Below are 12,179 nucleotides of genomic sequence, written 5' to 3'. Positions count from 1 at the left end.
AAGAATTCATTTAGTTTCTCTGCAATGACTTTGTCTTTAAGTGCTCCTTTTGTATCTTGATCATCCAGGGGCCCCATTGGTTGTTTAGCAGACTTTCTGCTTCTGATGTACTTAAACATTTTATTACCTTTTGAGTTTTTTGGCTAGCTGTTCTTCAAACTTTTTTGGCTTTTTTTACTGTATTTAATTTGGTAGTGTTTATGCTCCTTTCTATTTACCTCACTAGGATCTAGTCCAGTTGGCATCCGGTATCAAGTGGAGTACCCCAAGGGTCGGTCCTCGGTCCGGTTTTGTTCAATATCTTCATTAATGGTCTGGAGGATGATGTGAACTGCCCCCTCAGCAAGTTTGCAGATGACACTAAACTGGGAGGAGAGGTAGATATGCTGGAGGGTAGGGATAGGATACAGAGGGACCTAGACAAATTAGAGGATTGGGCCAAAAGAAATCTGATGAGGTTCAACAAGGACAAGTGCAGAGTCCACTTAAGACAGAAGAACCCCATGCACTGCTACAGACCAGGGACCGAATGGGTCGGCAGCAGTTCTGCAGAAAAGGACCTAGGGGTCACAGTGGACGAGAAGCTGGTGTTGCCAAGGTCAATGGTATTTCGGGTTGTATAAGTAGGGGCATTGCCAGCAGATCGAGGGATGTGATCGTTCCCCTCTACTTGACATTGGTGTGGCCTCATCTGGAGTACTGTGTCCAGTTTTGGGCCCTGCCCTACAAGAAGGATATGGAAAAATTGGAAAGCGTCCAGTAGAGGGCAACAAAAATGATTAGGGGACTGGAACACATAACTTATGAGGAGAGGTTGAGGGAACTGGGACTGTTTAGTCTGCAGAAGAGAAGAATGGGGGGGGATTTGATAGCTGCTTTCAACTACCTGAAAGGGGGTCCCAAAGAGGATGGATATAGACTGTTCTCAGTGGTAGCAGATGACAGACTGAAGAGTAATGGTCTCAAGTTGCAGTGGGGGAGGTTTAGGTTGGATATTAGGAAAAACTTTCATTAGGAGGGTGGTGAAACACTGGAATGGGTTACCTAGGGAGATGGCGGAATCTCCTTCCTTAGAAGTTTTTAAGGTGAGGCTTGACAAATCCCTGGCTAGGATGATTTAGTTGGGAATTGGTCCTGCTTTGAGCAGGGGGTTGGACTAGATGACCTCCCGTGGTCCCTTCCAACCCTGATTTTCTATGATCTGACTTCCACTTTTTAAAAAATGCCTTTTTATTTCTCACTGCTTCTTTTAGGTGGTTGTTGTCATATTCAAAATTGGAGTCTCTCAGTAGATGGTACCTAAGGTTTGTTTTTGTAATGAAAACAATAAAGCACATAGGAACATGTAGCCTACTAGTAAATAGTGCAGTGTCAGTGCTGCAGCCACTATGGATTTAGGATTACCATACACTTTAGAAAAAGTCAGGCTATTTCAGCTAGGTCTCCTGCTTTGACATTTAAAGTCTAACTAGAAAGGGGAAATGAAAACCAACCCTATCATCATCTGTATATACAGTAAATCTTGCTAGGTTTGTGAGTCTTAAGTGTCACATGTAAAAAATTTTCCTTAGTAAGTTGACAGCTGCTTTAAGATAAATGACAATGTGATCTCTACAATAACTCTTAAACTGTTGGTTCTAAGTTTACTTTAAGAACATTTGGAAGTTTAATTACTGTTCTGTGAACAGTAGTGAAGAAACTGATAGAGTTTTGTAACAGGTATTGGGAAGAGGGTCAAAAGGACAATTACGCATACCTGCATTTCAATACATTTTATTGAAAGGTACATTCTTTAATGAATACTGAGACATTGTTACTTCTAAGAATGGCACAGTGCATCTTCAGCAGTTGCATTCAACGTGCATAGCATGTCCTATCCTTTGCTTACTTTTCACCAGTTAGCAGTGGTAATTACATACAGCATACCTATCTGCATGGTCAAGGCTAGTAACATTCATCTATAAGTTCATAGTAGAATTTTTTCCCCCTTAAGTTGTTCACTACTTAGCAGTAGTTTAAAGTGCTCTGTAGGAAGTTTGACTATGCTTTTACTACATTAGAAGGAGGGTGCGGAATATCCCCCCCAAAATCAATGTTGGCCTTTGGAAAATAGATGTTTGTGTACCAGCCCCACATTTTATTTAATTATTCACAGTTCTTTTCTCCCACTGCCCAAATTAGTTAAGAGTGCATGCAGGAGTTCTTAATGATTGACCAATAAGAGGTTCCCATGCAATGTGATGTAAAGCATTCAGAGCTCACTACCTACATCCCAACTTGAGCCATTCATTTCATGAACTACAACACTGCAGCTTTACTTGCTCTTAGGCATCCCCTTTCTGAACATCTTTAGAGGGTACTACCTCATGTTTGACCTTCCTCTACTGATGAAGAGCTAGCATTGACACATAAGGTTTAGGTCTTTCAGGGACAAACCAAGAATGAAGTAGCAGAGCCAATTCAGAACTCAAAATTAGAGGTATAGATACAGTTTCCTATTGGGCAACAAAAGCTGATGATCATCTTACATTATGGTGGTACTTGCACAATTTCTATTGAAGGCATGCAAACTGCACCTGTGTAATAATCAGAATTTGTCCCCTTGTCTGTAAGTGACCCTAGGGAAAAAGCTATTGTCAGGCTCTGACTTTAGACAGAAATAGCAAAGTAGCAGTTTTACAGACATTGCAAACTGATATAGGGTGCAGTTTGCTTGTTAAGCCATGCTTTCAATCTCCACCATTCAAAGTTCACAAAATTATACTTTTCACAAAACGAGGGTAGAAGGATGGCCAAGTTCAATAATGATGCAGAGTAACAACTGCAGGCTTTCCCAGCATTTCTCTGATTTGTATTTTATCATCTTAGCCAGAGTTGTTAACTCTGCACTGGAGGTGAAGTAAATGGACTGCACTGCATCAAAGGACCAATGCCTTGTGCAGGAGAACATGGCTACTCAAAACATGACAATACAAAACATTTGACTTAGGTAACTGCATCCCAGAGACTATTCAGTGCAGTATCAGGGAGATTTGTCTGAGACAATTTGGTAGCCTCAGCAGTCCTGAAGCACATTATGCCTCCTATGTTCCACGTACAAGTTTTAGGAGGTGGAGAATCAAATTGCATGAAGTAATCCAACTAAACAGCCACAGTTGCAGTAAGCCAAAGTTAAACTACACTAGCTGTTCTATCAGTTAACTACCAAGTTGTCTGAGGCTATTCACTACTATAAAACAGCATGATACTTTACTGTTATACATATGTATATTTCATTCATCCTTCAGGAATTATTTACTACTTATTACTCCTGTAGTCAGCACCAATACAACTGCATTTGCTGGAAAGGTCTATTAAAGAAACCTTCTGGATGTTTCAGTTTTCCAAGAGTTGAACTTCAGATGCTAGAACAGCTGCTATGTTTTAGGCTTCAGTTTTCAATTCCACAGCCGAATACTGTAAACCAGCCTTCAGGACAGTCATTTTTCCGTTTTAAGATTCCTGTGCAGACAGTATAAGAGACATTAAGTTAACTAAACAGCTATGTGCTGTACAAATATAGTACAGTAAGACAATTTCTGCCCCTGAAAGTACAAAGAGGATGGGGTAGGGGGGAAAAAAAGGATATTCTGGGGAAGAAACAGTTAATGGCTGTCCCCTCCCCCCCCCCCCAAAAAAAAAAACACAGCAACTCAGCAATGAAAGTTAGTTGGGTAATAGGCTAAAACAATAACTAACCTGTGTCCCGCTTAGACTCCCCACCCCAGAAATTTCAGGCCTTTAAAGTTTGTTTCAGCAAGATGAGTTTACCATACATTGGTTAGATACTGGCAGTGTTCCAATAAAATGTTTTAAAACAACTTGTTTAATCAATGCACAGGACAAAGTTAGAGGCTAGTTTTGCCAGACAGTTTAAACATGGTTAAGCTTAATGTAGATACAATAGAACCTCAGAGTTATGACCTCAGGAATGGAGGTTGTTCGTAACTCTGAAGCGTTTAACTCTGAACAAAACGTTATGGTTGTCCTTTCAAAAGTTCACAACTGAACATTAACTTACAGCTTTGAAACTTTATGCAGAAGAAAAATGCTGCTTTTAACTATCTTGAATTAAGTGAAACAAGCACAGAAACAGTTTCCTTACCTAGTCAAATCTGTTTTTTTTTTTATACACTGCCTTGACTTATTTTTAGCAGTTTACATTTAAACACAATTCTGTACTGTACAATATTTGATTTTTTCCCCCAATCTCTGCTGCCTGACTGCATATTTTCAGGTCCAAATGAAGTGTGGGGTTGACTGGTCAGTTTGTAACTCTGGTGTTTGTAACTGAATTTCTAATGTAGAGCCTTTGGAAGTGTGAGGGGAACCAATGTCTTTACACATTAAATACCCGATCAACTGAAGTAGTATGTATTTTTGTTGGAAAATCATTGTTTGACATCAGCTTTGTAGACTTCTATGACAAGTATCTCAGAATCTGTATTGCATGGCCTGTATGCACGTTAGGAACATTGTCCTAGGACTTCAGGACAACCAGAAACTTGTTACAGGCAAGCCAATTTCAGTAACTTGGTGTCTGGAGGACGAGCTAACGAACCTGCACTTTAATTTTTGGAACCTGCACTGATTGACACATTGGACCTGCTGCTCAAGTACAGACACTCTTCTTCCTTTCCTTTTAAGCATCAGAATGTGAAGCAGGTTAACAACCTGGCATCTGTGTCACATCCCACCACTTGCTCTACTCACCTAGCTGTGCTCCAGACTTCAGTGAGAGAGATTCAAGTGGCGGACACCAGAGTATGGGAAAGAACTGGTACTCTGCTTACAGGAGACATTAGGAGGGTTGCCAGTTTGTATTTTCAGACTCAGGCATTAGTGCTGATGCACCTAAAGGTCAGCAGAATGTGTCCAATTTAATCAAAACATTCCAAGTGGCCTGTCAATTCTTGAAGAGTTGCTTTGTTTGAGAACTAAGTTGAATATCTAGGCTGTGCCTAGGGGGCTGAAGAAGCCTCCTCCAGTCTAGTAAACATGAAGAAAGTTTTAGTGGTTTAAGGATTCCTGTTTGTGCACAAATCTAAGTTGAAAGCAGTGAAAGAAACTTACCTGTTACGAGCCAGTCTCTGGGATTGTGGGGAGATGTGAGATTCTGTAGTAGCTATGCTTCAGCTGCCGTGCTGTACGTCCTGACACAATCCACTTCAGCTTCTGAACGTTTGGTTTTGAACACTTGCTTGATGAGTATTCTGCAAGGCACTTTAATACCAGCTCCTTCCAGAAAGTTAGGTCTCTGCTATTTGTCTGAATGAAGAAAGGTTGAAGCTAGAATTAGACACCCATTTCCCAGTTGTAATCCACCTCCACCACCTACAAGTGTGCTAAATTAAGAAAGGCCTTGTACCACATGCCAATTGGGGGAGGTATGAAGGGGACAAGCATGGGCACCAATGGACTCCCAAAGGCCCTTAGTTCTTAAAAGGTTCCCCCAACTTCCACTGAAGGAGCCTTGCTGCTCCCCCCACACTACCCCTGACCTCGAGACTAGTATCAGTGTACCCCAGCACATGAGTTTTTTTTATCCTCAGTCAAGGATCAACCAGAACCAGCCTCCATTTCCTATGCTATTGCAGCCTCTGCAACTGTTTAAGTTGAAACATTGCTCTTTAAAAAAAAAGAAAAAGAAAAGACTACACGAGCTTGGACAAAATACTCCACGTTACTTTTGTGATTTACTGTGCACCTCCAACAGAAAGGACTAGTTTTTCCCTTGTGACAAGTTTCACAATAGTTCCACAGAATGACACCATATAAGTTGTGGATTACAGTAATAGTCAAGTTGAGCAGAAACCTGATTTGTCAGTCTTCCTTCACTGTTTATTTACATCATGGATACTGTGAGGCACTGTTGTGCCCTTTCATGTGACTGGCTCATAGGGGGATGAATGCTGAATAAAAGTTACAAGCAAGTTTTTCAAAACTCTCCATCAGGGAGAAAAAAAAGTCAACTCCAATTTATCAGTTCAAGTAAAGAATTACTCCATTTTTAACAGTAGCAAACCAGAATCCTTTCTTTGGAGGAGCCTTCAAGACAAGGAGAATTATGTTCAACAACCTAATGTTAAACTCGTTCAGAGGCTCTACACTTAGTTGTTGTTAGGGTCATTTCCTCCCCACGACCTACCTTGGAATGTATTTGAAGGCATTCTATTGCCTCCTTCAATTCTAGCAGTTTCTTTTCTTCGATCTCTAGTGCCAATATAGATAATGCCAAAACAGAAGGCTAAGGGGAACAGAAAGTAAACGTCAATACTGACAGCCAAGCCTGTTAAGCTTCAGTAAACTCAGTGCACTTATGGTATTAAAAACCACTTACTTTGGCTTTAGAGAACATGATTCTGCAGTGACATGCCTTAAGCTGGGCTTCAAGTCTCTCAAAATTAAGATGCTTTCTCCTGTAAAAGAATGGTATTAAGAGTTTAATATATAAAAATCAGATCAAGACTGCAACAGCCTTAGAAATTTGCTGAGTGTTTAAATACAAAATTACTCAGACATTCTCTTGGATACAGTTTAAAGGGCTCCATCAGTTTCAGAAGTGTTTGTCAAAGAAGAATGACAGGCTTCTTTTAAATTCAGAGGTGTTAGGTATGTCTACACTTAAACCACTACAGCAGTGCTGCTGCTGCAATTCAGTGTATACAGTAACCTATGCCAGTTGCAGGGGTTCTCCTGTCAGCGTAGGTGATCCACCTCCCCCCTTCTGCTGTCAACCTAGTACTATCTACACCAGGGGTTAGGTTGGCATAGCTACATTCAGGGTGTAGAGTTTTCACACCTGAGAGACGTAGGTATGCCAATGTAAGTTCCCAGTGTAGACTGCCCTAGGATTCAGTTTTTGTACTATAAAATTAAGTGTTGCAGCTTAATGTGCTATTTCTTTGTTTTATGCATAGATATTTTTCTATATACATTTGCAAGACTGGCAACATGGTAAAGTTAAAGTAGTTTTGCCTTTATATCCCTGGTTGTTCTGACCCAGCTAAGGGGTATTACAGGTTTGATGTGCTTACAATATTTGTTGACCAAGCAAGTTTTGATCTTGAAGTAACTAAGGACATTCATGAACCAGTTCTCTTTTCAGAGAAGACGTTTTGAAAGACTATCGGCCAGACACTACTGCTGCTTGATCAGCAATGCATTAACCTGCACCTGTTCAGCAAGGCCGTTTCCCCGATCTAAAACTATGCTCTGGGTCATTTTTATTCTAGCTGTAAACAATGTTGTCACTGAAGTTGGAAAAAGCTCTGTTCATCAGAGCACAGTATCAATCCACAGGAACTCATATCAGTCACTTTTTACCTGTTCGTAACTGTTTGCATTCTCACTTTTGATTTAAATTGTATACATGAAAATAGATTACTTGAGCGATTTTCCCCACCAGCCCTTTCCAGTGGGCAGTGAAGCTTCAAAGTCATGGTGAAATAGTTTTTTTACCTTTCACAAGGTAAATTCTCATGGATGAGCAAGTGATAGAGTTGTAGAAACTGAAAGGCAGTTGTAGCTTTGATTCTCCAGTATAGCTTCTCTAACACAATTTTCTCCATTCTCATCATGTCAGATACAGTGAACCTATACTGGCTTATTCGAATTAAGTCAGTGGCTAAGGGAATGTTTCTTTCTTCTTCTTCTGTTGCTTTCACAGCCAGGTAGAAGCAGCTTAGTCCAACACAGCCTAAGTGTTTAGGCTGCACCTAAAAGAGAGAGATCAAGTTTCTTATTATAATGAAAGCATTTTATAGTAAGTCAGAAAAAACAAACATGTATTCAGCTAAATTAGATGTTTGGCTCTTTTTTAAGAAAAGCTCTGCAGGTAGCAATCCGCATCCACGCACCAGGATATCAGATGCCCAAAATTACTTATCACTCTGCCTTGGAGGAGAATTAATAATAAATAATCTAACTTTAGTGCACATTTCTTTCAAAACACTGAAAGAAACTGGCATGTGCTCAGAAGCGAGTGTGCTTAATCCTTTTTTTAATCTGATGGGGTTGGAATATGCATGGTCTCCAACTGTGGTATGCTTAAACTGCCTTAAGACTGAGTTGGAACATTTTAAATCGCTTACTTTTGATTATTATACAAGTATCTTTGATTACTTTTATTGCTGATAGCATATACAATGGCATAATGAGATCCTTTGGTCACTCTGCAATTTTAGGAGTACTCTTCAGTCCCCAAAACTATTGAAACTCTCAGTGCGACCTACATCTGAAGTCTGTTGAGCACCTGGCATTTTGGACAAGAACCTTACAGATCTAGAGTAGCAAGATAAAAAATAGCTTACAGGAATGTACATCTTATATTAAAGGAGTAAGAAAGCCTGTGTACAAAAGAGCAAGAGTAGTTTATTGTTTAAGACTAACCAGAGATGTGAAACTGACGTGTCTGCACAAATTGAGACATAGGCCTCATCTACATCTGAAAATTAAGTAGACTTAACTACATCACTAAGGGGTGTGAAAAATCCCCCCCCTCCCAAAAAAAAAACCACCATAGTTAAACTGACCAAACCCTGGTGTAGACAAGCCCACAGGCTGTGTCTTCACTTGGAATAAAGGTGTTCTTAACCAGGAGTTAAAATCTTATTGAAGACAAGACTATGTAGTTTTCACATAGGTGGTTACATTAAAGGCTATGAAGCCTAGCTAACTTTTTTTTTTCTTAAGTGAAGGCAAGGCCATAGAAAGTTAGTGCATTAGAGCTTATGTTTCCAAAGCATACCTTCATTTTTGACAGAAACCGGTCTAAGAAATTCACGGCTAAGGAAAATGTTTCTGTATTGAAGCCAAAGAATTGAGTTAAGCTGAGGAGATCTTTTACTTCAAAGTCTCGCAACCTTGCAGTCATTCGGAGGCCATTGTCATGAGCAGTTTCAATTAGTCTCAGGCCAGAAGCCTTTGGCTGATATCTTAACTCTTGTTCCAACAGAGCATTGAGCTGGTATAGCAATTCCTGAGCTTCAGTTGTTACAAGCATTTCAATCATCTGTAATGAGAGAAAAATACTTAATGCAAGACGCTACTAAGAAAAGTCCCAAAATGTCTTTATGGTATGCTGGGGAGTTACAGATTTGCCCCAACATCAATCAGGGGCAAAGATGCTCTTTCAATTACACAAAAGCTCTTCAACGTTCATAACGTTAGCTAGAGCTCCTTAGCTTTATAAAGACTCTCTCCATTGTTCTGGACGGACATTTTCTGCTGTTATATTTCTGAACGTAAACTTTTGATTTTAACAGTACACATTTTACAGAAGATTATTATTATTTCTGGATTTGGGTGGCCTTGTGTGATGGCCAGCAAGCAGCCTTCCCCTTTAGGTTACACCCTGAAACGCCCACATTATACAGGAATCTGGGCTGGCATTTTATGTATGCAAGGAACCCAAACTCAAGTTCAGAAGCATTCCGCCGAGAGAGAGATGTCAGCACTTTGCAGACAGCTGAGCTGGAGCGCTGACTGAAGAGCACAGACACATTGCACACGCGTCAGCTGCCCGAGCCCCTCCAGTCACTCGGCACCTCCCCCTCCACAGGGACATGCCTGGGCTTGTCCGCCTCGCTGGGGGAAAGGGGACTCGGGCTTATAGACCCCGAGACACGATCTGAGTGCGGGCGGGGGCTTCAAGTCCTCCCCCTCCCAGCAATTGTAGCCCCAAGCTGCACCACCACAGACCGGCTGGGTCATGGGGCAGAGAACCGACCGCCCAGCCTGGAGCCCCTGGTCCCCCAAACCCGCACGCGACCTGCCCAAGACTGGATCCTCCCACCTCCCCCAGCCCACACCCAGAAACGATCGATCCCCGCAGCCAAACCCGCACCCGACATTCCCCCGCCGACCCCTTACCGTGTGACGGGGGCGGGCACCTCACGGATAACTACTTATAAAACGTTACTTAAAACCCCAGAGTGGCTAAAAATAAATAACCGCGCGACGCCACGCAGAGCCGGCCCGAGACCCCACTGCGGCGGCGCCTGCCCCACCACCCTCCGACCCCAGCCCTTATGTAGCGAGGGGAGGACGAGTCCCGCCCCTACTCGCCTCCGGTTGGCTGCTTCAGGGGCTGATCCACCAGCCAGTCGGCCAATCAAGACGCTGACTGAGAGGGAGGGCGAGGCTGGAGTTTACCGGCCTCTGAAGAAGCCTCGGCGGTCGGGAAGGGGAGGACTCAGTGATCCTTAGCGCCGCCTGGCTTGGTCGGTAGGGGGCAGAGGCAGCTCCTAGCACCATGGAAATGTCAGACTGATGCCTGGAAGCAGCTGATGAAGTCGCCAATGGCACCTTGCTTCTCTCCTGCCTAGAGTCCCTGGCTTCTGGGCGCTTTTCTGCTCGGGCTGTGCCAGGAGTCAAATGGCCCACAAGCCATCATGAGCCCTGGAGGGCTAGAATCTGAATCTTTCCAGCACCACCAAATAAGTCTGCTGGCTCCTCTTTGTGTGTTTTTAAGTCCCATAAGCTTTCCCCAATCTGGATACCATTTGACAGAGGGATTCTTTCGGCTGGCACCTTTTACATATTTCTCCAGCTACCCAACAGCTGATGCTCTGGCTTCGTTCATCTTGTAGGGTCCTGATGTTTCCTGCTTCTCTTCTAGAAAACTTCAGAGTTAAATTGTTGAATTTTGTTTTAAATTTATTTTCCTCAGGTATTTGCTTTTGAAGGCATTTAGACATCTGTCTATAACTTTGGTGGATTTCCAGCTTGCACATCTGTATGTCAAGGTAGAAATAACATCTGAGTTGAAGCTTACTTTATCTTTTAATGAAAGCTGAGTTTCTCACCTAATTATATAGCTCTGGGAGCTGGGACTTTAGGGAAAAAAACATCAAATAATGAGAGATTCAGGCTGAAATCACGAATGTGGGCAACACAGCAAGCTCACCTGGCTACGTCTAAGCAATATAGTATTATGAGTAGGCTTGGCAGAATACATTTTAAAAAATAATTTAAAAAGGATAATACTGATTTATTAAACTTTTTTAGATTTTTATCTATTTAAATTTTCATATTTGTGCAAAATCATGGGTGTTTTAAGCATTGTTTTCTATTTTTATCTATTTAAATTTTCACAGTTATGGAAAATTATGGGAGGGATCAGATAGTTATTTAATGACGGACACTGAGATTCAAAAGTTAAAGCTTTATAGACCATTAAAACACAAATTGTCAATATCAAAATATACAAAGTAAATATCATTAAATCAACAAATCATACCTATTTTTACTATTTATTTGCGAGTTCATTGGTAACAAGCCTAAGTCTGAATCACTTGATTTTGACTCTTATAAATTCTCAAGCTGTATTTTTCTTACTTTATCTATCTGTACATTTCTGTTATTATCAATGGAAATTTTTTTCATTGGTTTGTGTGCATATGGTACAATCAATGTTTACCAACATTTATCAACAAAGATCTAATTCTTCCAAGCCTAGCTATGAAGCAGCTTGGCCAGCCTATGTCCAAATAGCACTATGTTACAAGGTGGCACCACCCAGCCATGTCCTACCACTTTCATGACTGGAGGGATATAGTATTGCTTACTCTCAGTTTTACTGCAAATCTCATGCTATTTGGCTGTGTTTAAAGCCCTAGTTGCTAGAATAATGTGAATGTTTGAAAATCTCAGTTGTCACAAAAACAAAAAACAAGTTTATAACCCCCAGGTTTGCAAAGCAATGTTTGTGTGTACCCCAAAGGGTCAAAATACAGAAGTCTGATAAAAGGACCCTACATTTATTTATTAAATCTCATGAATTTTAAACCAATTTTATGACTTTTGAGGGCCTGACTCATGCTTGTTGAATACTTGGGACTGAGAGTACTGAGGCAACCTGGGCTGACTTTGTCCAAATGCTATCGTGCTAGGAGACAACCTCACTTAGTCATTCTAAAGCACCACCATCCAAGAGGCAACCTCGTCCAACCATATCCAAATGCCACCTCTTCATCAGGTGACTTGGCTGGTAGTATCAAAGTGCCATCACATCAAAATTCAATTTTGTTCAATTGTTGTACCACCACTAGTCTATAATGTTCACTTACCTATCACTGTGGTATTAGGTGACTTGCTCCAACTGTGATTAAGAGCCACTACGACCACAAGGTGCTTTG

The 12,179-nt window shown here is 41.4% G+C and overlaps 1 protein-coding gene across 1 annotated transcript; it reads right to left on the bottom strand.

Annotated features, from left to right (window-relative positions):
- Positions 1-1,757: 1,757 nt before the first annotated feature.
- On the bottom strand, positions 1,758-10,069 carry CCNG1 (cyclin G1). Its single transcript, XM_077825408.1, has 7 exons — positions 9,913-10,069; positions 8,789-9,052; positions 7,501-7,757; positions 6,380-6,458; positions 6,188-6,286; positions 5,113-5,307; positions 1,758-3,501 (listed from the first exon to the last, which is right to left on the bottom strand). The coding sequence occupies exons 2-6, from the start codon at positions 9,050-9,052 to the stop codon at positions 5,116-5,118; spliced, it is 891 nt and encodes a 296-aa protein (XP_077681534.1). The 5' UTR covers positions 9,913-10,069; the 3' UTR covers positions 1,758-3,501; positions 5,113-5,115.
- Positions 10,070-12,179: the final 2,110 nt, after the last annotated feature.

The sequence above is a fragment of the Eretmochelys imbricata genome, chromosome 8, assembly GCF_965152235.1.
Source record: "Eretmochelys imbricata isolate rEreImb1 chromosome 8, rEreImb1.hap1, whole genome shotgun sequence".
NCBI classification, from domain to species: Eukaryota; Metazoa; Chordata; order Testudines; family Cheloniidae; genus Eretmochelys; species Eretmochelys imbricata.
The sequence above is the reverse complement of the archived record's forward strand: the minus strand, read 5'-3'. Positions and strand labels throughout refer to the sequence as shown.

Coding starts and splice junctions, on each gene's coding strand:
- CCNG1 (XM_077825408.1), bottom strand. CDS start 9,052: ATGATTGAAATGCTTGTAACAACTGAAGCTCAGGAATTGCTATACCAG. Junction 7,758..8,788: donor GGTTTCTGTCAAAAATGAAG/GTATGCTTTGGA, acceptor TCTCTCTTTTAG/GTGCAGCCTAAACACTTAGG. Junction 6,459..7,500: donor GAGAATTTACCTTGTGAAAG/GTAAAAAAACTA, acceptor ATTCTTTTACAG/GAGAAAGCATCTTAATTTTG.